Source organism: Ahaetulla prasina, chromosome 3 (assembly GCF_028640845.1).
Source record: "Ahaetulla prasina isolate Xishuangbanna chromosome 3, ASM2864084v1, whole genome shotgun sequence".
Taxonomy (NCBI): domain Eukaryota; kingdom Metazoa; phylum Chordata; class Lepidosauria; order Squamata; family Colubridae; genus Ahaetulla; species Ahaetulla prasina.
In genome coordinates this window covers 18,639,504-18,664,105 of record NC_080541.1, presented here as the reverse complement: position 1 = coordinate 18,664,105, position 24,602 = coordinate 18,639,504, and the positions used below count along the sequence as shown (strand labels likewise).

General features: G+C 42.1%; 1 protein-coding gene across 6 annotated transcripts in view; it reads right to left on the bottom strand.

Annotated features, from left to right (window-relative positions):
- Positions 1–24,602, bottom strand: part of MTSS1 (MTSS I-BAR domain containing 1) — a 169,916-nt gene that overhangs the window by 139,961 nt on the left and 5,353 nt on the right. For all 6 annotated transcript variants that reach the window (XM_058178770.1, XM_058178767.1, XM_058178769.1 and 3 more), the window contains exon 2: positions 4,947–5,008. In XM_058178770.1, coding sequence (XP_058034753.1) covers positions 4,947–5,008 — 62 coding nt within the window. The remainder of the gene's footprint in view (positions 1–4,946; positions 5,009–24,602) is intronic.

The window sequence follows — 24,602 nt, the reverse complement described above, 5'->3', positions numbered from 1 at the left end:
TTCATTTAGTGACCATTCAAAGTTACGACAGCACTTGAAAAATTGACTTATGGCCATTTTTCACACTTACGATCATTGTAGCAGCCCCATGACGATGAGATCAAAATTCAGACGCTTGGCAACTGGTTCATATTTATGACGGTTGCAGTGTCCTAGCGTCATGTGATGACTTTTTGCAACCTTTTGATAAGCAAAATCAATGGGGAAGCCAGATTCACTTAACGGCGGTGGTACTAACTTATCAACCATTCAGTTAACAACTGTGGCAAGAAAGGTTGTAAAATGACAAAACTCACTTCACAAATGCCTCACGGAAAACAACAGACATTTCGGGCTCGATTGTAGTCGTAACTCGAGGAGTAGCTCTAATGGTCATACAATCCTGGATACAGCCAGATGCTTCACAAAATTAGGGAGATGCAATTGCTATCAAATTATTGGGAAGCAACAGAAGTCCTTGTTGCTTCGTATGTGTTACGGCCTTTAATTTCACGATTTTACACTGGCTTCCCCTTATTTTCATACTTTCCACCCAGAGCAAACCTGTCGTGTCCCACTCCTCCGCTGACGGCCGGGTCAGGGAAATCCAAATCAGGCGTGCCTCTGCAGCTCTGCCAAAGTCCTAGCAAAGTTCTCAAGGCAGGCAGGAGACCAGAAAGTGACTTCAGCAAGACATGTTAAGACTTTGCCTGACTCAGAGAATGCCAGAAAGCAGATCCTTTATATAGGCCATGGGGTGTGGCTCCATGACTCAGCACTTATCCAGGCCTGCCCCTCCCTTCCTTCTATTGCCGCCGCCTATCAATTCTTCTGAAGCGAGGGTCACTCCAGTCTGCAGCTGTTGGTAATTGACCTTCCTCAGGCTCACATGCTGTGGGGGAGGGGGAGGGGTCTAGTTGCTCCGTTTGCCTGGGCATGGAGCCAGAGCTGGGGGCTGGAGGTACTTCTTCCTCCTCAGCCTGTCTGGGCATGGAGCCAGGGCTGGGGCCGGGAGGCATACTAGGACATTCCTCAGCGTTCAGAAGCAGATAAGAAGGCCCCGGCTGCGATGAAAGCGGACGAGACACAACAAAACCTACAAGTATACTAATTACTGTTTGCTTTCTTTCTTTCTTTCTTTCTAGCGAAGGGCACAGCTGAACCAAATAACTCTTTCCGGTAAAATCTCAGTTTTTACTGTATTTCCAGACAGCTTTGCTTCTCCTTCTCCTAGTCCTCTTTTCTTACAGCCCTGCGTGTTCTTTTTGCTCTGTTGTACGAGTTTAAAAAAAGGAAGAGCCAGTTTGGTGGTGTGGTTGAAGAATTGGCTAGAAACCAGGAGACTGCGAGTTCTAGCAGCCCAACCTTAGGAACAAAGCCAGCCAGTCGGTGACTTCAGGTCAATTACTCGGTTGTAGTAGAAGGCAAGGATAAACCAATTCCAAACATGTTGCCAAGAATTACACGGTCCTGGAGACTAACTTGAAAGGGGAAAAAAAAAATAGGTGTAGAAAGAAACATGCAATCTTCTTTCTCCCAGGGATGCTTTTTCCAAAAGGCACTGGTCTTTCTTGAAAATGTTTCACTTTTCATCCAAGAAGCTTCTTCAGTTCTGAAGAACAGTTCTGAAGAAGCTTCTTGGATGGGAAGTAAAACATTTTCAAAGGAAAAAGCAAAGGAAGTTCAGTTGCCTTTCGGCAAAAAGCACCTTTGGGACAACTTTGTTGTTAGTTGCGAAGTCGTGTCCTACCCATCGCGACCCCATGGACAACATTCCTCCAGGCCTTCCTGTCCTCTACCATCCTCTGGAGTCCATTTAAGCTCATGCCGACTACTTCAGTGACTCCATCCAGCCACCTCGTTCTCTGTCATCCCCTTCTTCTTTTGCCCTCAATCTTTCCCAGCATTAGGCTCTTCTCCAGTGAGTCAACTTCTCCAGTGGGACAACTATGTCCCGGCTGTTTGAGAATCTCCGTAGACATGCAATCTTCTTGGTCCGCTTCAATTTCCAAGCTTCCCCAAATGAGCTAAACAGATCTCTTTCTTCTCTACGATAATTCTGTGAGGTTGAGCTAACGGTCTAATCCTGTGATGATCCACAGCTGGCACGCAGAGCCCTCTCTGCGGGCACGCGAGCCGTCACCTAGGTCAGCTCCACCGTGCATGTGCACGCCTCCTGATGGCCAGCTGATTTTCGGGATGCACGGGGGAATGGTGTGTATGCAGGAAATCCGTGCACATGCGCGGGGGCTGGGGAGGAGTGCAGGGGGTGTGGTGCGCCCCCCAGCCCATTTTTGGGCCCAGGAGGCTGCAGGAAGGTTTGCTAGGCCCAAAACAGGGGTGGGGGATTGCATGCGCAGGGGAGCGGGGGGCATGTGCGCAGGGCAGGAGGTGTCGTGCGCATATGCGCACGAGGTGCACATTGCATTATGGGTGTCAGTAAGCACACACGCGCTGTCACGTGTGCCCGAGCGCACTTTTGACGCACGAGAAAAAGGTTAGCCATCACTGGTCTAATCCAAAATTCCCAAGATTGATGATGTACTAGAAACCTGGTAGAATACCTTAACTATTATACTACGTTAGCTTTCATGTTCTCTCCCTTCCTCTAAAATAGCTGCCAATCCATAACTATTTTTCATATGCAATCCTTTATTCGTAGAAACAATTGGCTTCTCACATCAATTAAAGCTCTTCCATTAACATTCCCCACCACTAGTACTAAATAAAGTTACACTTTCCCAGACAGAATTATCAGTTTTTTCCAACTTAAAAAAAAATATTTAAGGATAAGAATAATTCAACAGTAGCTTCTCTTCACTAGAGGCTGGGGAGTCATATGTCTGGAAGTTTTCCATTCCAATTCCTGCACTGAGCTGACACTGCATTTGCTATCCTGCATAGCTCCATTCAACTCTTTGGTTCTTTCTTTGATTTTTTGGCTAGGGAAAATAAATTCCAGGGAGCAAGTAATATTCCAGATTTTGCTAACCGATGTCTTTTCCTTTCCTTTTTTGGTGTTAATGTGTTTGAATCCTCACAAAAACAGGACGTAAGATGGATCTGACTATTATTCACTAGCTGCATAATTCATTCCTCTCTAATTTTCAGTTCCCGCTGGCCAGCTGGGAAAAAGATCAGTTTTACTGACAATTAAGATACAAAAAGCTTCTGTAAGGCAGTTAAGTGCATCAGACAAGGATCAAAAACATTCAGTATGCCTAGAAGCTTTATTACTGAGGGATCTTTGGAACTCTCTGAGCTTGTTTTGTTGCAGATGTTTCATTACTCAACTAGGTAACATCATCAGTGCACTGATGATATTGCCTAGCTGGGTTATGAAATGTCTGCAAAAAAAAGATCAGGTTCAAAGAGTACCACGTACCCCACGGTTCAACCCTGAGATACAAATATGTTCTTCTATTAGCTTTATCACACTCTTCCTTTAACTTAGATGTAAATTTAATTACCTTTAATTTTAAATCCAACCAGCCAGCATTGCTCAAATGTAAAATCTTGTAAGTTCCCCCGCTGGGGTGCCTGCCTGCTCAGCTTTTGAAAAATGCAATGTAGTTAATAAACTACAATGAATGAAAGTCTTAGACAATGACAATGAATGTCTTAGCATGTAATTCTGCTTTCGTTAGCAAGCCATGGTTAAACAATCCTTCGGATCCTGAGTCCTTCGGGAGAAGGGCGGTATAAAAATCGAATAAATAATAATAATAATAATAATAACAATCCATGCTTAGAAAATTAATTACATCTTGCTAATGCAACAGATTAAAGCTAAAGCCTGATAATCAAAAATTAAAAATGTACAAGCACCAGTATTTGATATGAACGATCAGTTTTGTGGCTATATTCAGTCTCCCCCCCCACCGCCCCAAGTACCTTTTTATTGCATCTGGAGCATTCTCCCAGAATGTAATAGCAAATAAAATTTATTTATTAAATCTATATGCTGCCCATCTCACTATCAAGCAACTTAGGGCAGCTCACAACATCATAAAACAATGAAACAAAACAGAATGTTCAATCAATCAATCAATCAATCAGAATGGAGCTGGAAAGGACCTTGGAGGTCTTCTAGTTCAACCCTCTGCTCAAGCAGGAGACCCAATACCTACACATTAAATCTATACGTTAAAAAATATTAAAAGACTCTATACATTAAAAATATTAATTAATAGTTTTAATGGGGGCTTTTAATTGAGTTTTAGTTTTTTATTGAATTTTAGTTTTTAGCCAAATTGAACGAGTTTTTTAATGATGTTTTTAATTTTTATGTTTCTGTTTTATTTGGCTGTAAACCGCCCTGAGTCCTTCGGGAGAAGGGCGGTATATAAATTAAAATAATAAATAAATATTTAACAGTCTGAGCCTCTTGTGGCTCAGACTGTTAAGACAGTCTGTTATTAACACAGCTGCTTGCAATTACTGCAGGTTCTAGTCCCACCAGGCCCAAGGTTGACTCAGCCTTCCATCCTTTATAAGGTAGGTAAAATGAGGACCCAGATTTTTGGGGGCAATAAGTTGACTTTGTATATAAATATACAACTAGGATGAAGACTATTGCTAACATAGTATAAGCCGCCCTGAGTCTTCAGAGAAGGGCGGGATATAAATGTAAAAAAAAAAAAAATTAAAAACAATAAACATTAAAAAATCAGAAAACTAGATAAATCAATTCATAGTAGCCTTATTCCGCTACCACCTCTCATGTTTCCCCTAAAATAAGGGAAAATGAATGCTTCCATTTTTGTGATATTTAAGGAATCTATTTCATTGTTCAACTTGTTTCTTCTTTACTGCTCCCAAACTTTGCACAGTCAATTCCACTACTCTGCTTGAAAATTAATGCCTCCAAGCAGTCTACAACTCTTGAAGTCCCTTTTTTTTTAAAAAGCGAGGTATGTCCTACCACCACATGGAAATGCCCGTGCCAATATAGAAAAATAGTTTACCTAAGTTGAGACTGGAGTTTCCCCGCTTTATTTATGAAATCTTCCCAAATTGGATAACTTCCCTGGAAGAGAAAAAGCACAAAACTTTGATCAATGCAAATATTCCGCCGTGTCTAAAAATATTAAGAAACTTACAAAAAAGAAATACACAATAGCAATAAATAAATACACAGGTAACGTTGATCAATATTCCTCTTAAAGACTCAGGATGGGGAAAAAAATTCATATTAGCACAGAATAATTTCTCCCAATCAAATTCATACACTAACCTAGATTGTATGTAGACAAAAATGGAGGCTTACTTTGGAATAATCATTTCTCTTAACTTTACAAAGGGATTGGGGAAAACAACCTGTTCACTCAACCAGCCGGCAACCAACTAATATTTGTTAAAACTCATCTAACCAAGATAGAACCTGGTTATACAGAATTTTAAATCCATCATCAGTCAATGGAAAGACATTCAATTCTCAAACGTATAGATACAGGTTGTCCTCAGCTTATGACTGGTTGCTTTGCAATCTCAAAAAAAACTTACTTACAACCCAGATTCAAAATTTCAAAGACTGTGGGCCCGCCTCCTGCAGTCACATGACTGAATTTAGCTGTTTGGTAACCTGAGTACATTTATGTCTATTTGCAGCAGTCCTGCAGTCACATGCTTTATGATAATGTTTGAGGGAAGCTAAGAGTTACTACTGGTTTCTGGCAAAAAAAAAAAAAACACCTACCCATAGAAAACAATTGGTTCACCTAATGATTGCTGCGTTCACTTCACAACCAGCCCTCAAAAGGCCACATTGGGTACTGTCAGGTAGTGACCTGCTTTACGACTATCACAACTTATAAGCAAAATTGTGAGGTTTAATTGTGGTCATAAGTCAACCCAAAGAGCAACCTAGGAATAAGGATATAGTCAGGGATGGGATGGAAAAATTTTAGCAACTAGTTCGCTGCCCAGATGCTGGGTGGGCATGGTATGGGGGCCTGCACCACAGCGTGGGAGAACATTTTCGCCCTCCCCAGGCTCCAGAGGCTTTTCTCAAGCCTCCAGAAGGGTGAAAATAGCCTCCCCGGGCACTGGAGGCCCTCTGAAGGCCAGAAATGGGCCCATTTCCAGACTTCAGGAACTTCCAGGAGGCCTGTTTTTCGCCCTCCCAGAACTCCACACAGGCGCTGCAATTACCTGGCATCCAAACGGGCCATGTGGAGACTACGGGGAGGGGAGGGGAGGGCGGGGTCAGCCAGTCCTTGCAACTACTGGTTCGGCGAACAGGTTAGAATTAACAATTGCCTTACACACTGTAAGCCGCCCTGAGTCTTCGGAGAAGGGCGGGATATAAATGTAAATAAATAATAAATAAAAAAACATCCGGTTCACCCAAACTGGCCCAAACCGGCTGAATCCCACCCCTGGATACAGCATATATCAGTGATTGCTAAACTATTTGAGCCAATTACTCCTTTCCCCGGTCTCAAATAATTTTATTACAGTATCCCCATCAAAAAAAGCAGACTTTGTTCTTTTACACAAGTGCCGCAGCAGCAGCAGTTCCAAACGGAATGCTCAACTCACAAGCAATGACAAATTATCTCCAGTTTAAGAACCACTGGCTTACATACGTACACATTTGCTTTCTAGTACTCAGAGATGTGAAATTTGCAGAAAATTATAAAAAGGTGTGAGGAAAAAGTATCACACCAGGAGCAGGGGAAGCAGAGTGAAATTTTTTGGGAAAAGTGCAACACATTCTACCGAGCTTCATTTGATGGCACTGACAACATGAAAAACATTGTTTATAACAAGTTTCAAGAAGAGAGCCTGCCTCAAAAGTCTGATTACTCCTCAGATACTATCTTGTAGTCTGGGTGACATCATTAAGCAGGAACCAAACTTTGCCTTTTTGCAGGGAGAATTTATTACAGAGTGCAAGGAGCACCCTGAAGTAACTCCTTTGTAGGTATGAGGACTTGAAGGCTTCCCTAAGACTTCCTCCACCTGGGTCAGTCTTCACCTGAAGCTCCAGATCTCTGATGAGAAAGCAACAGATTTCAGGAAAGGGACAAATCCATGCAAATTGATTACAAAGGTTATATGCCTCAAGACTTATGTTTGGTTATATGTTAACCGAACTTGTTATATGTTAACTTACATATAAAATAAAATTATTTTGTGTATTTGAGACATAAAGTCTATTGGTCTATTATTAACATGATGGGCTTAGGGAGCAGAAGTCTGAGTTCCATTCCCGCCTTAGGCATAAAAGTTGGCTGGGTTACTCTGGGCCAATCACCAGGAGAAAGTGAGTTCTAGTCCCATTTTAGGCATGAAAGTCAGCTGGAAGACTTTGACTAATCACCAGGAGAGAGTGAGTTCTAGTTCCACCCTAGGCAGGAAAGCCGGCTGGGTGTCTTTGGGTCAATCACCAGGAGAGAGTGAGTTCTAGTCCAATCTTAGGCATGAAAGCCGGCTGGGTGTCTTTGGGCCAATCACCAGGAGAGTGAGTTCTAGTTCCACCCTAGGCAGGAAAGCCGGCTGGGTGTCTTTGGGTCAATCACCAGGAGAGAGTGAGTTCTAGTCCAATCTTAGGCATGAAAGCCGGCTGGGTGTCTTTGGGCCAATCACCAGGAGAGAGTGAGTTCTAGTCTGGTTTTAGGCATGAAAGCCAGCTGAGTGTCTTTGGGCCAATCACCAGGAGAGAGTGAGTTCTAGTCCGGCCTTAGGCATGAAAGCCAGCTGGGTGTCTTTGGGCCAGTCATTTTCTTTCAACCCAACCCACCTCACAGGTGCGGAAAATAGGTGGAAGGAATATTATGTTTATTCCCCATCCTGAGCTATTTGTGAACATAACAAAGGCAGGGGAAAAAAATCAAATAAGTATGAAACACAATTCTTTCCCACACCCAAATTTTGAACCACAAAGTCTGGAGGGAATGCAATGAGGCAAGTCAATTCCTAACCCCACTCCCAGCCTCCTAATCCCCTTTCCCTTCAAACTCAGCTCAAAAACTCTAGATTTGGTTTTGACAAGAAGGCTGACATTGCTCTGGGGCGATTCGACAACTCCTGAATCATCCCACTTTTCCCGGGAGACACCGCAAAAGGCCTATGAAACAGAGACACCATTCTGTCAAGGATCAATCACTTCTTGATAATCATGAAACCGGATCGGAGCAGCTCTGGGCTGAGCAAAAGATCTGTCAACTGTTGGTGATTTTGAAGTACCAAGAAGTAGGTAAGACTCCCTTCTCTGGCCTCAGCCTCACCTGTTACAGCCCAAGCACCAAACAAAACAGCAATTCATTCAGTCATTCTCAGATTTCTTGTCTCTCTGGCTCATTTTCACCGAGCTTCAAAACTATCCGCTTCACTTGTCAGAGATTCCCCCCCCCCACCCTGGGGTGAAATGCTCCCGGTTCGCCTGATCCGGTAGCAATGGCAGCGGGTGGTTCGGAGAACCGGAAGCAAAAATCCCTGCCCCCCCCCATGCCCAGCTGAGCCGCGCGATCATCAGAGGTTGTTTTTTTTTTACTTTTAAAAGCATTTTTTCTTCGGCCAAAAAAATGCTTTTAAAAGTAAAAAAAAAAGCCTCTGATGATCGCGCGGCTCAGCTGAGATCATCAGAGCCATTTAAAAGCATTTTCTTCTACAACCTCTTCGGCCGAAGAAAAAATGCTTTTAAAAGTAAAAACAATTTTTTTTAAGTTGGCCATGCCCACCCAGTCACATTATCCCCACCAAGCCACGCCCACAGAACCAGTAGTAACAAATTTTACATTTCACCACTGCCCCCCCCCGTTTTGTTTCTTAACACAACATGAACTGTTTGTCTATGTTTTCATTATATGAGATTTCATAACATTTAGTTTAATCCTTTACCTAATTGCGTATTTAGTCCTCAGATTTATAACTTGCCTTTCTTCCAGTCAAGGCAACATAAACTTCTCCAACCTTGCTTCATATCATCAACTCTTCAAGCTGAGCTGAATCGGCTGACCAAGATCACCCATCGAGTTTCATGATGGAAAGTAAACTAGGACCTTGACCAGGCCGGCCGTAGTCCAAGAGCTTAACCTGTGTACCATATGTTCAGCAACATTAGAGGATCACATTAAGCGCACCCATGGCATCCTTATTTGCTCTGCTGTTCATACACTGGACAGCTGTGCTGGCCATAAACTTAACACACATAATGAAGAGGGGGCTTTGTAGGTATCAATGCAAGTGAACAGATTTTTTTTTCCAGGCAAAAAGGAAAACCTAGATTCTTTCATCCTGCAAAATCTATTGAACATCATCCCATTCATTTAACAACATCATCCAGTACTTGAGGGGCTGTCACAGACTTATTCTCCAAGGCCCCAGAAGGCAGGACAAAAAGCAATGGGTGGAAGCTTGTTAAAGAGAGATCCAATCAGGGGTGGGCTGCTGGGGGTTCACAGGGGTTCGGGAAAACCTCTAGCTAAGATTCTGTGCAGTTCGGAGAACCCCCAAAACCCACTCCTGGCCGGCCCCACCAACCCCATCCCGCGCCCCTCCCAGGAGTCCCTACACGGCCCATTTTGGATGCAGGTAAATGCAGAGCGTGCACGGAGGCTCAGGGAGGGCAAAAAATGGGCCTACTGGAAGTTCGGGAAGACTGGAAATGGGCCCATTTCTGGCCTCCAGAGGGCCTACGGAGCCTGAGGAGGAAGTTTTCACCCTCCCAGAGGCTCAAAAAAAGCCTCCGGAGCCAGGTGAGGGCAAAAATCCTCCTCCCCGCCATGGTGCAGGAGGCTGACTAGGCCACGCCCACCCAGTAACTGGGCAGAGAACCCCTTGCTAAAATTTTTGAAGCCCACCCTGGCATCCAATCTTGAACTAAGGAGAAATTTCCTGATGGTGAGAACAATTAATCAATGGAATGGCTTGCCTTCCGGAATTGTGGGTGCTGCATCACTAGAGGTTTTCAAAAATAAGCTTTTGAACCTTTTGAGTAGGATGGTGTAAGGCTCCCACCTTGAGCAAGGGGTTGGATTAGAAGACCTCCAAAGTCCCTTCCAGCCCGATGATGCTATTGTTCTATCCTCTTCACTTAACGAGTGCCAACCGGCTGCGAGAACTCTTCCAATCAATCAAACAGGAGATGAATCCCTTATTCATTATACTACAACGCAATTTTCTGCTTCTCTTCACGGTTAATGTGTATTTTCATTATGTTCACTGGAGAACGAAAATCCAGGAGGAAATAACACATGCAACCTAATACAGCAATCACTCTCCCTCAAACCAAAAGAAGATGATTCAAATGTCAGGTGATTCAAAACTCTAATTCCAGTCAACCTCAAACAGATTAACAAATGAAAAGGGCAATGTCATAGGTATAGCCCCCAAAACATGGGCACAGGTTTTTCACCACTAGCCTGTTTTTTTTTTTTAAAGGGGCTACTCAAATCATCTTCCTCTGACACAGGAAGTCCCATGTCTAAAACATCATTAAGATTGTTGTCATTAAGAAAACAATCTTATCCAGATATGCTAAATGAGAACTTTCTGGAGAATATCAAGTGGAGATTGGTTGCATTTTAGTATAATCCTAATGTCAAGGACGGCTATTGTGGCATTTTAAGTACCAAGGTTTTAAAACTCACCATCCTAATTAGCTTGAAAGAAGCCTCTTATTTTAGCTATTCCAGCACAATTGTTCATGTGTGTAGAATATTGCTTCCCCCCCCCATTTTCAGTTTTCTAAACCTATCAGCTATGTTGTTACACACCTCATCACAATCTTTTACTCCAAATAAATTACCCTACAATAGTTTACATATTTTCTGTCCCCCAGTACTAAATTTAAAGATTAAAAAATTCATATTAGCCATAAGCTACTAAGTAATCAAAGAGGTTAAAATGTTGGGGGGGGGATGAATCCCTCCAGCGTGATGATTGCGAGATAACTAATTCAGGTTAATTGCTATAATTCAATTAGTCTTGAATTTACACAACCTTGATTAAATTAAATCAATTGTATTCAGCTGATTTACAACCCGTGGTGTAGCCATATCTCCGGAGATACAGTTGCCCTAAATGTATTTTTCTGCCCTGTTTGTCCTAACTGTGGAATGAAAGAGATTTAGAGGAAAACTTTTATGATTCAAGACAACATGATCACTAATCTTGTGCCCGGCCTTTTCTGAGCCCAAATTTCTTGCACATTCTTTCATGAGCAGAGAAGAAAATTGCTTAGCGATGTGAAAGTAGTATGAATTCACAAAATTAGGAAAATAAATGCTTCTCACGGCTGAATTATATACATTGGCGGTCTCTGACCTTGCTTGTTTTCTTGCAGATGTTTTATAACCCAAACTCGGTAACGTCATCAGTACTACCTTAGTAAGGAGTGCAGTTTGTTGTCAGTTTATAGCAGTGGTGAAAAGTAAAATTTGTTACTACCAGTTCTGTGGGCATGGCTTTGTGGGGGGTAATGTGACCGGGTGGGCATGGCCAACTTTTTTACTTTTAAAAGGCTCTGACAATCCCAGCTGAGTTGCCTGATCATTAGAGGCTTTTCTTTCCTTTTAAAAGCATTTTTTTTTGCCTTTAAAAGAAAAAAAAAGCCTCTGACGATCAGGCAACTCAGCTGCAATCATCAAGGAGCTTTTTAAAAGCATTTTTTCTACAACCTCTTTGGCCAAAAAAGGCTTTTAAAAGGCTCTGACGATCCCAGCTGAGCTGCGCGATCATCCGAGACTTTTTTTTTTTTACTTTTAAAAGCATTTTTTTGGCTGAAGAAAAAATGCTTTTAAAAGTTAAAAAAAACCTCTGATCGCGCGGTTCAGCTGGGCAGGGATTTTTGCTACCGGTTCTCTGAACCACCCGCTGCCATCGCTACCGGATCAGGTGATCCGGTCCAAACTGGGAGCATTTCACCCCTGGTTTATAGGTATTGTGGTGGCTTGCCCTGTCTGTGTTAAGGAGGATGGTCTTAAGAGATTCTTTGGCAGTGTCTTGATTGTTTACTTGATTATTGGTCTGATGTTAACTTTGGAGTTAATCTATGCCAGCAATCCCCAACCTTTGCGTTTCGGCAGCCCGGCTGGGGGAGAGGGGAACTCGGCCGCACAAGTGGAGGGCCGGCACACGAACATGTGCCCACACAGTCCTTGTGCGAATGGTGAGCTGGCACGCATGCACCTAGACTTGCATGAGCGATGGGCTGACGTGCACACGTGTGAGTGCCCACCTGCTCGCTGGTCGAGGAAGTTGAGTTGCATGCATGAGCTCATGCTACGGCCAGCCACTCGCGCAGCCAAATTATGAATAGGCCACAGCCGTGATAGTGGGCCAGAGCCCAGGGGTTCAGGACCCCTGATCTATGTTGATCTGGAATGATGAATACAGCTCAACCATCTGGAACCCTTACCACATTTCTGACATCAATACAATTGAACGTGTCCAGAAATATTTTACAAGAAGAGTTCGCCACTCCTCTGAATACAACAAAATACCTTACGCCACCAGCCTTGAAATCCTGGGCTTAGAAAATTTAGAACTACGTCGCTTTCGACATGACCTGAGTTTAACTCATAAAATCATCTATTACAATGTCCCTCCTGTCGAAGACTACTTCAGCTTCAATTGCAACAATACACGAGCACACAATAGATTTAAGATTAGTGTTAACCGCTCCAATCTTGATTGCAGAAAATATGACTTCAGTAACAGAGTTGTTAATGCTTGGAATAAACTACCTGACTCTGGGGTCTCTTCCCATAATCCCCAAAGCTTCAACCAAAAACTGTCTAATATGGACCTCACCCCATTTCTAAGAGGTCTGTAAGGGCTCGTTCCTGTCCTATTGTATCCTTTCGTTATATCCAATTAATATAGTTATTACATACTGATACTTATATATACGCTTATATATTGTATAGTTATTACATGCTTATGCTTATACATACTGTGTGACAAAAGAAATAAATAAAAATAAATAAATAAATAGATGAAACAGCTGCAAGAAAACAAGCGAGCGCAGAGAGCACCAAGGACCCCTCATGTCAACCTTGAGCTACAAATATTCTTCTTTATTAGAGATGCTAAGGAAAGAGTCCTCTTTTTACACTTCTGCCAGCTATCCTTAGTGGGACAACAGAATTGCATAAGTTGGTAATAATATTTTGTGGATTGCAGCTGTAGAAACAATTATCTTAAACAGGTATCTGCTCTAGGTGGAGTAGAAATCACAAATCATACAGCATCTGCCCACGAAATTCACTGAGCAGGTAGGGGAGGTTGCATTTTAAATAAATAAAAGTTTATTTGTTTGCACTAGCAGTACACTCATTTTTCCTGCAGAACAAGCTGTTTCAGTGCATACTACCCAAACCTCTGCTGGATTGTTTTTCTGCCTTTATACCTGCCGATTTTGGCAAGGACCTAAGACAAGAAAATTATAGTCATTTAACACCTGACTATATCCAATTCTTCCCTACTCTCCAATGTTATTCCAGGTAATCCTCAACGTATGGCCTTAATGGGGCCCTGCGGTCATACGTTATGTTGGTTGTAAATGTGATTACCCACATGACCAACCCGATTTTATGACTTTTTGCAGTGGTTGTTAAGGAAACCTGCAGAGTCATTAAGCAAGCCCATTGTTCACTATGGGACATTTTTGCCAAAAACTGTTAATAAATGCCACTTTTGGGACAAAAACCTCATGAATGGAATGGAATGGAATAGAATAGAATAGTTTTTTATTGGCCAAGTGTGATTGGACACACAAGGGATTTGTCTTGGTGCATATGCTGTCAGTATACATAAAAGAAAAGATACCTTTGTCAAGAATCATAAGGTACAACACTTAATGATAGTCATAGGGTATAAATAAGCAATCAGCAACCAATCAATATCAATATAAATCGTACAAGCAACATGTAAATCATGGCCATGTAACCACAGGATGCTGCAAAAAGCCATAAATATGGTCATACGATGGGGGGCAGTTGTCAGAACTTCAGAATTAGGTCATAAGTATCTTTTTGGGGTGTCCGTCATAACTTCAAGCATTCACTAAGCAACCAGTCATATGTGGAGGATAACCTGTATAGGTAGTCCTCGACTTACAACACCATAGCTCCTTTAGTAACTGTTCAAAGTTACAAGACTGAAAGAAAGTGACTTCTGACTTTTGTTTTCACACTTATGATTGTTGAAGCCTCCCCATTTTATTTATTTATTTATTTGTTTGTTTGTTTGTTTATTTATTTATTTATTTATTTATTTATTTATTCGTACTTTTATACCGCCCTATCTCCCTAGGGACTCAGGGCGGTGTACAGCCATATAAAAAAAACATGGTCGCATGATCAAAATTTGGACGCATGGCAACTGACTCATTTATGACTATTGAAATGTTCTGGGGTCGTGTGATCTTCCTTTTGCAACCATCTGACAAACAAAGTCAATGGGGAAGCCAGATTCACTTAACAACCCTGTTATTAACTTAACAACTGTGGCAAGGAATGGAAAAATCCACTTAACAAATGATTCAGCAACAGAAATGTTGGGCTCCATTGCATTCATAAGTCAAGGATTACTGTACTTTAAGTCGCTAGGCCAGTGTTACTCAACCTCAACAGCTTTAAAATGCGGACTACAACAGCCAGAAATCCCCAGCCAGTATGAATCAGCTAAAAACTTTGTCGTTCAATCTACCATACAGCATGATCTGAACATTTGTAGAGCTGCTAACCTAAACTGAACATATTAAAATGTTGTATGGAAGAACTTTGTCCATAGATAACTCAACTCGTGCATTGCTCACTGATTAAGAAATGGGTTTACTAAGCCAAAAGTATTTGTTGCATAAATATTTCATTCAATCAATGAGGGAAAAGGCCACTTGCAAAACAGAAAGCAAAGAGCAAATTCCATCCTGTAAAAGATTTGCAGCTCTTGCCATTCTTCTATACCAGCGGCTCCCAAGTTTTGTGGCTTGGTAAGCTGGCTGGGGGCGGGAGAGGCACATGGAGCCCTTGCATGAGTGGCGGGCCAGTGCACATGCACACATCTCGATGTTCGCAAGTGGCGGGCTGGCACGCACCCACACAAGTGCCCGCCTTGCTACTACGCAAGTTGAGCTGTGTGTGCACACACACACACTTCGGCCAGCCACTCATGCGGCCCAATTCCAAATAAGCCATGGCCTGGAAGTGGGTCCTGGCCCAGGGATTAGGGACCCCTGTTCTAACCCAGCAGTCACCAACTGGTAGTCCGTGGGCCACTGGTGGTCTGCGAGAAAATTTTGGTGGTCCACAGCAAAATTATTTGCATTTTTTATATTGCACTAAATCAGAGGTCCTCAAACTATGCCCCCTGGGATAGATACGTGCAATGAACATTTGTGTTGCTGCAGAGAGTCTCCCCCTTCAGGGTCTTCTTGTGTGGGTCGGAGGGGGAAAGAAATTCCGACTCGGGGTCTGCTTCAGCCTCCTGGTGCAGGGCTTTGGGCGAAGCTGGAGGGAAGTGCCGCTGGTGGCGAAGAGCCAGAGGACCTTGTTCCAATGGGACTGCATCATAGCCTGGAACTGGCTGACCATCTCAGCCCGCTGAGCCTCCAGGCACAGGTACCTGGCCTTACACACCCACAGGTCTTCCCTCTGCTTGGAAAGCCTATGCTCATAGTCCTCAGTGAGGTGCTTCTGCTGAGTCTCCTTCTCGGTCAGATCCAATTTGAACCGAGCCAGCTGTTTTGCCAACTCTTTCTCATGGTGGCTGCTTAGTTCCAAAACTGCTTCTTGTTGGGGCCCTAAGGAGCCCTGGTGGGGAGGCAAGGAGTGGCTGGGTGGGGAAGGGCAAGTAGAGGCCAATGAGGTGCCCCTCGACATGAATGACATCCAATTGGCCATGCCCACCCAGTCACATGACCACCTAGCCACCCCCACCCAGCTGGTCATTAGGCAGATCATATGAGTGATCCGCGGGATTTAAAATTATGAATTTAGTGGTCCCTGAGGTCGGAAAGGTTGGAGACCCCTTTCTAACCAATATGTGTTTTTGCAACATTTCAATTGCAATGCCTTTTCATCTAGTTATCAATTTCAGGAGGGGAAAAAAAATATCACAAGCGGAGTTCTTAGCAATATGGCAATATGTCCATCCAAGATTCTTGATGAAGGTATCTTTTCTTTTATGTACAGTGAGAGCATAGGCACCAAGACAAATTCCTTGTGTGTCCAATCACACTTGGCCAATAACAAAATTCTATTCTATTCAATGTTAATTGCCAGCATAAGGATTGGCTTCTGCCAGCAGTCCTCCTTTGATGACCAGTGCTGCAGTTGCCAAGTGGAAAATCACGGGACCCATGACCAGCTTACAACCTCCCTTTTCTTTTGGTAGCTCAACGAAACATCCCATGACTGTGATTTGTAAGGGTTGCTATAGGAGACTAGGAAAAAGGAACACCAGGTATGCTCAAGCTGAGCTTCTGAATGAAGGGCAAAATATCTAATTAATAAATAGATCTGACCTTCTTCCTTGATAAGACAAATTACTTTCTTTAACAGACTTCAGCCCGGTATGATCCAGCTGTGATGGAAGAGATGCCAAATTTATTATTGCTCTATCAGCTATAATTTTAAGCGGCTAAACCTGGTCTTCCTTTTGCCATTATTCTAAGAAGAAGAGTGGGAAGAAAACCTCCAAACTTCTGATGCCATGACGGACAAGTTGTTTTAGAGCACTTGAGAGCCAGAACTCAACACCTCTTGGCAACATTTAAAGAGGTTGTGTCTGACCCAGCATCCTTATCATGCATTAATTTCCCTGTTGTGTACAACTACACAAACATATCAAAGGTCTAATGCAAGGATGTCAAACTCAATTTAATTGAGGGCCACATCAGGGTTCTGTTTGACTTCGAGAAGCCAGGGGGGCCGTGGCCAGCTCGACGTCACTCGTATCAGGGGCGCCTATGGCGGCCCAAGCGCTCTGCCAGCGAAAACGGGCTCCCGCTCTGTTTTAGGCTGCGACATCATCCTGCAACCCTCCGCTGCGACATCATCCAGCAAAAATGGAGCTAGGGAGGGCCATGGGTAGCACCCTGGGCTGGTCGTTTGCCGTTTCCAGGGTGGCCCCACAGGCCAGATCTAAGCTAGGCCAGATCTGGGCCCCGGGGCCTTGAGTTTGAGTCTCCTGGTCTAACGGCTAATATATTCCCACAGCAATGGACGGAATTCCTTGCAAAAACTCATTCTGTAAAACTCTTTTGTGGTCCAAAGGCGGGACTCAACAGCAAAGAAAATTTTCTAAGAACAGCATCTGTAATAATGTTAGAAAAATTGATCAGTGGAACAACTTGCCTCCAAAAGTTGTGAATGCTCCAACACTGGAAGTTTTTTAAGATGTTGGATAACCATTTGTCTGAAGTGGTGTAGGGTTTCCTGCCTAAGCAGGGGGTTGGACTAGAAGACCTCCAAGGTCCATCCCAACTCTGTTCTAATGTTGCAATCTTCCCAGCCAATCTCTGACAAGCAAAGTCAAGGGGGGAAACTGAATTTGCTGAACAACTGTGTGAATCGCTTAACGGGTGCGGTAATTCGCTTAACAACTGTGGCACAAAAGATAGTAAAATTTGGCACGACTCACTTAACAACCTCCTTACTTGGCAATGGAAATTCTCGTCCCAATTGCAGTCGTAAGTCCAGGACGCCCTTTATTTCTGAAAGCTATTGCAGTGGCCTGGAGCTGCTAACGACGACCACGGAATAGCCCCTGAGCTGAACCCCAAATTTCAGGGATGGGCAACTATTGGCAACTTTACAACCTGTGGATTTCAACTCCCAGAATTCCTCCACCAGCATCCCTAGCAGGATTCCCAGGAATTCTGGGAGTTGAAGTCCACAGGTTGCAAAATCACCATAGTAGCCCACACCTGTTCTAGATCGTGATGCAAGGAGGGGAAGATTTTACTCTGGAAGTTAGTTGCCTCCTGTTCCTTGGGGACTATGCCTCCTCCATCCACAGCAACTGCCCGAACATCTAAAAATAGCTAACCATTTACTCAGCAATGCCATTGGTTTAAAGAAACCCTGATGTGCGACAGCTGTTCGGTTGATTGTTTCCAAGATCAACACTCAAGATCAGAGGAGAAAAATCAGAAGGGTGGGTTTTTCCCCCCCTCCTCCCCTCTTTCCAAGCCTGAAAAGAAACATACTGCAGCTGTTTAGAATGGCGAAGAAATGCAGAACAAGGGAGACCAGTTGGTTGCACATAATTACAAGCAAACAAGTGAACAATCAGCTGTATTTTGAATCAATACAATGTGTTGGCCAAAAAAAAAAAAAAATCTCCAGAAGAAAAGAACTGCAGAATAAAGATAGGTCAGTGTAATGTGACAAATCCAAGTGTGAATTGTTAAAATATAGCCACCTGTGTGTATGAAAAATTAATTGGTATATGGTGAGCCCCCCTGCTCACAACACATCCACTATTATAAGCGTCATCTTTATACTAACAGAAGAAAGGTGTGTGAAAAATCACAATTTTTCACAAATAACAACGATAGGTAGTCCTTGACTTACAACTCTAATTGAGCCCAGAATTACTGTCCTAATTTGTGCCAGTCTTTAAACAGGTCATTGGGTGATGGAACCGATTTTACAACATTATTTTTTGCAGCCTTATTTTTCTTTTTTTGCAGCGGTCGTAAAATGAACGTGGTGGTCACATTGCAAATGCCACAGTCGTTAAGATGTTTGCTGCAAGAAAGTGGAAGTAAAATGATGGTTTGTGGCAAAAAAACCATAAATCTTGATTGGTGACTACGAGATGCTGCCATCCACCAAGAATGAGTTCCAGTAACTGCAGGGGGGAGAAGGGGCAGATGGGCAGCCATTGGAACTTCAAATCCGGGTTGTTAACCATCTTTTGAGGATCCATCATAACTTTGAATGGTCACTAAATGACCAGTTATTAGTCGAGGACTACCTGCAATGCAGCAAAGCCTGAATGCTTCATACAAATTGCTGCTGTGTTCAGAGTAGCTTTTTCCAAAGTAAGCATTAACACAAATATATATACAGAAAACAAATATAACATAATATAATATAATATAATATATAATATTTTATATATATATATATATATATATATATATATATATATATATATATATATATATATATATATATATATATATATATAATATTTGTTTCTGAGGTTTTCATGGTTTTGTATGTAGGTCTTTGGTTATTTGGATTTTCTCTCACGTAAAATTGGAAGTGTCTTGGCGACGTTTCGACGAAGTCTCATTCTAGGAGCATGAAGCTGAAGCCTGAAGATGACGAATGAGACTTCGTCGAAACGTCGCCAAGACACTTCCAATTTTATGTGGGAGAAAACCCAAATAACCTAAGACCTACATATATATATATATATATATATAGGCTTGAGAAGGGAATAACTGCAGTTCCATGAAAAAAATATTTGCCCTCTTTCAGGATTTTGCTTCTCTCTGCCACGAATGTTATCAGAGGTTAACCAGATGAACAAAGATTGTTTGTTGCTTCTCTTTCCTTTAAACTAAGTCATCCGACATGTAGCATGTTAGTGTGAAGGAATAATAATCCCTTTAAATTCAGGCTGACTTCACCACCTTTTGCTGCAATAACGATACAAGCAAGCACTTTTTGTAATTGGGAGGATTCCTATCTTTGGGTTGAATTTTAATCCATTCCTCCACGGGTGATCTGATGCCATATTTCAGTTCTGGCATGAAGAGCTCATTTGGGGTCCTATTCCAACCCTTTCATGGGTGGGGGTCTCAATTCAAGCTCTGACACGGCTATTTCAAAAATATTAAACTCATCTTTCCTTCTTGTGGATGGCTTTTATGTTGAGATCATTGTCCTGCCGATGACTCACACTTCACGTGGACAGACAGATGGCCCGATAGCTGTCCTGCAGAAATTCATATTTCTCTCAACAGTGGGAAGTATTACAATAGTCCTCGTCTTATGGCCACAATTGAGCCCCAGATTTCTGTTGTTAAGCGAAACATTTTGTTAAGTGAGTTTTGCTCCATTCTGCAATATTTCTTGCCAAAGTTGTTAAGTGAATCACTGCAGTTGTTAAGTTATTAACACTGTTGTTAAGTGAATCTGTATGCCCCTATTGACTTTTGCTTGGCAGAAGGTTGTAAAAAGATCACAGGACTCTGGGACGCTGCAACCATTCTAAATATGAACCAGTTGTCAAGCATTTGGTACCTTCTTTCATATATGGTGGTTATGCTCCGAAACTAAAAGATATTGGATGAAGGTACGTAGTTGGATAGAGGAAGTAACAGACTTCAAGATAGAATATACACCAGAATTGTCTCTTCTAGGAATAATGAAAAGGAAATATGAAGAAAAAAAAAATATATTATTCTGCACATGATAAGTGCGGCAAGATTGGCTTTCGCACAATGTTGGAGAAGTCAAAACATACTCTCTGAAGATTTAATAATTAAAAAAGTCTTGGACTGCGCCGAAATGGACAAAATGACTCTTGAATTGAAAGGATTGATGGATTCGGATTTTTACGTAATATGGGAGAAGTGGTACAATTGGATCGAAAATAGAAGCAAAAAAAGGGGATAAAACTCTAAATAGAATGTAAAATTAGTATAAATGTATAGAATATAGGTGAATTTACTAATAGGAGGATATAAAAATGGTCACAGTCATGTTTAAGCGGTGAATAAGAATTGTTTAACTGTAAAAACTTTAAAAAAAAATAAAAATAAGGGAAAAAAGTTTTGATCAGGTGACCATGCGGATGCTGCAATAGTCATAAATGTGAAAAATGGTCATTGGTCACTTTGTTTTCAGTGCTGTTGTAACTTGGAACAGTCACTAAATGAACTGTTGTTAAGTCAAGGACTACCTGTATAGATCCGGACACAGAAAAATCTCTCTGCACCATCCTTAGCAGCCAACACGAGTATCTTAATGCGAAGAGCTGTGTTTTGTTTTCCAGCAGATAAGTGCAACATTCATAGAGTTTTAAAAGTTCTACTTTCAATTCACAAAATTCAATTCTGTGGACTATTCACCTAGACCAGGGGTGTCCAAACTTGGTCCCTTTAAGACTTTTGGACTTCAACTCCCAGAGTCCTCAGCCAGCAAAGCTGGCTGAGGAACTCTGAGTTGAAGTCCAAAAGTCTTAAAGGGACCAAGTTTGGACACCCCTGACCTAGACATTTGGAGAATCATCCAGGGCTTAAGATAAGCGTTAATGCTCTTCTGCAGGAGTGTCAAACTCAAGGCCTGAAGGCAGATGTGGGTTTCACGTAATTTTACCACCGGTTCACCACGCACTGCAAATGTGAGCATGCGCAGCTTGCACGCATGCGCGCGGCTTAGAAAACGTGATTCAATAGGATGGCATAGCTTCAGGGCAGGCCCACCTGCAGGTCACCACTACCGGTTCACTTGAACCGGTCCGAACTGGCTGAATACCACCACTGTCTGAGGGCCAGATCAGTCCCACAGGGTGCCCGTGGGGTGACCCTAGAAAAAGGGAAGGACCAGCCTGCAGTGCTTCTACTAGTGAAAACAGAGCTCAGGAAGGCCGCATTCACACACACACATAGAGCTCCGTTTTCACTTTCAGAACGTTGCAGGCGGCCATTGCAGCCGGAAACGGAGCTTGTGAGCCCATTTTCACTGGCAGAGCGCTCGGGCCACCACAGCCGCCCCCAACATGAGTGATGTGGAGCTAGCCATGCTAACCCTGCCCACCCCATCCAAGATCAAACACAACCCTGATGTGGTCCTTAATGAAATCGAGTTTGATACCCCTGTTCTTCCGAGTGAGCAATAGATTTTTGTCCAGCTACGCCCCATGGATCCCTATTTGATCCAGTGCTTTCCTGATACCGAGATCACAAACGCCAACTTTGGGCCTACCAATGACTGTTGTTTGGAGATGCTTTGTGGGATTTCATGCTGAGTTCACCTGGAGTGATTCTGACCGCATGGCTATTCTTGGGAAGACTCACTACTGCCCTAAATTTTCTCTCTCTCTCTCAAGATGATGTCTCTATATATAGATCAATGGAGGCCCAGAATTTTAGAAATCACTTTGTAATCCATCCAGGGAGATAAGCATCAATGATCCCACCTTTCTAAAGAAGACTCCATAAATTTCTGCTGAGTGAGTCAAGATGTGCCTTTACAATCCCTGTGGTAAGAACTTCACTGTGATGATGGGTGCCAAAATTTAAATGGCAGGGCTGGCCGGCTGCATCTCTTTAATTTACCAAGGTAAAGGGGTTTTTATACTGGCCTACCGCATGTTAAAGAATATTTCATTTAATGTAATAAATGAATTCACCACTTCACTTTGGAATTAGTGGTGCATTCATATTTTATATATATAAACTCCCCTTTTACAACCCTGTAATCCCTTCATTCAGGGTAGTGTCGGGAAGACTGAGCTGAGCATTTACTGGCCGGGTGCCCTTTCTGACACCTATGTGGAGTCTGCAGCAGAAATTTGTTCTTCGCACACAGAGGAATACCTGCCACCACCTACGGTTGAACTCTCCACCTTCTGGATATAGAAGGTGAGAGTCTTCATCATTAGACCACCATGCCGCTCTCATATTTTTATATATACTGGGGCCTAAATGATGTTCTACGGTAATAATATTCAGTGGCATGGGGGGGATCTGAGACAGAGTGAATACTTTTTCAATTGTCAATGTCTATTTAGGTAAGACAGACAAAAGACAAAGGCAAAAATGATCTCAAATAAAACAAAAATAGTAAAAAGTCCCCTCAACCCTACCCTTAAAGAAAAAACAGAGTTGCAAATAATGCACTTTAAGAGGCAAGAATAGAGATTGAGCCATTGCTCCCAATATCGTAACGGGACATAGGTGGGTTTTTACCACTGGGTTCCTCAAATGCTTGGAAGAATTCACCAAACAAAATAATAAACATTTAATTATGATCTTTACGGAGATTCTCAATCATCCAAGTCATGATTATCCCAAAGATGCTTTTCCAAAACTTTATTCTTCTTTGAAAATTTTCACTTCTCATCCAGGAAGCTTCTTCAGTTCTGCACTCAAAAAGTTTCTTGGAAGTGAAACATTTTCAAAGAAAAAAAAAACCAAAATAGTCCAATTGCCAAAAAGCACCTTTGGGGCATTTGGTTGGGACCAGTTACCAATCTTGGTTGCACCTGCCCCATACTAACTCTAATTAATGACAGAGTAACTATCACCAGAATTACTATTCCTCTATAGGCTATAATCCTAACGTAATGTTAAGTAGACAGGACAGCCAACAAAATATTAACCATATTTTTGTATGGTGGTAACCTAACAAGACATAACAAGGTAACAGTGAAAAGTGATCTTGCCTTTCAATGAATGTAGGAATGGACACAGATCAGTTTTATCTATACAGTATATTAGTGGTTACCCCCCTCAGGCTAAATCTTTTTTTTCCCCCGTTTCTTAAAATAGTCTTTGGAAGAAAAGATGTTTAAAACACATTGGGCTATAAAACATCCCTTATTTGGTGATTTTGCATATGTTGGGGAGAATTCTTTTGACCCTGATCCAACATAAACTTGGGGAAATGAGACTAAGTTGAATTTAAAACATTAAAAGCAGCATTTTCTCACACACTTTTTTTTTAAGTTGCAATGGGATCCAACTAGAGCAGGGGTCTCCAACCTTGGGAACTTTAAGCCTGGTGGACTTCAACTCCCAGAACCCCCCAGCCAGCAAAGTTGGCTGGGGAATTCTGGGAATTGAAGTCCGCCAGGCTTAAAGTTCCCAAGGTTGGAGATCCCTGAACTAGAGTACAGAAGAGGTCAGCAAGTTATGTACTATAGTGACAATTTGTACCACAACTTTACATCATATGGCCTATATATTTCTATGTTCAGGGGATCCCAGTTCAATTTACTGCAACTTCTTTAATTATTTCAAGTTTGTTGTTTTTTAAAAAGGAAGAGCATAAAATTTCTGCTACACCAAGTTTTAAGGCAATAGCTACTTCTCAATACTGTGGATTTTCTTCAGATCGTATAAATCCATAATCAGTACAGTTATTCAGCTGGCACTGAGAATCTTGCTGGCTGAGCTTGCACAACACATTCAACCATGTTCTATCATCGCTTATTGAATAAACCACATCTTGATGGTTCAGTCAACACAGTACATATGTGGATACAATTGACATTTTTAATCCTGGAAGTGCCATTTGCTGTTACAAAAATTGTGAAAACAGGGAATGTTGAATTTAATCTAAACTAAAAACTACTTTAAGAACTGTAACATCTGAAATTATGTTTGAAGTTTCCAAACTTTTCGTTTCAATAAAATTAGAATATTCAGTGAATAGCAAGTAGAATTATCAGAGGTTCTTTACTTAAAAGATTGTCCCACATTTTCTTAGGCATCCTAAAACAACTAAATTCAGTTCTTCTCAAACTTAGCAATTTTAAGATGTGTGGACCTTAACTCCCAGAATGTCCCAGTTAGCAAGGCTGGGAGTTGAATTCTGGGAATTGAAGTCCATACATCTTAAAATTGCCAAGGTTGAGAAGCACTGGCTTAACTTATCCAGTATTTAGGATCAGTAGGGAAAGTTAAAACAAGATCTGAAGAT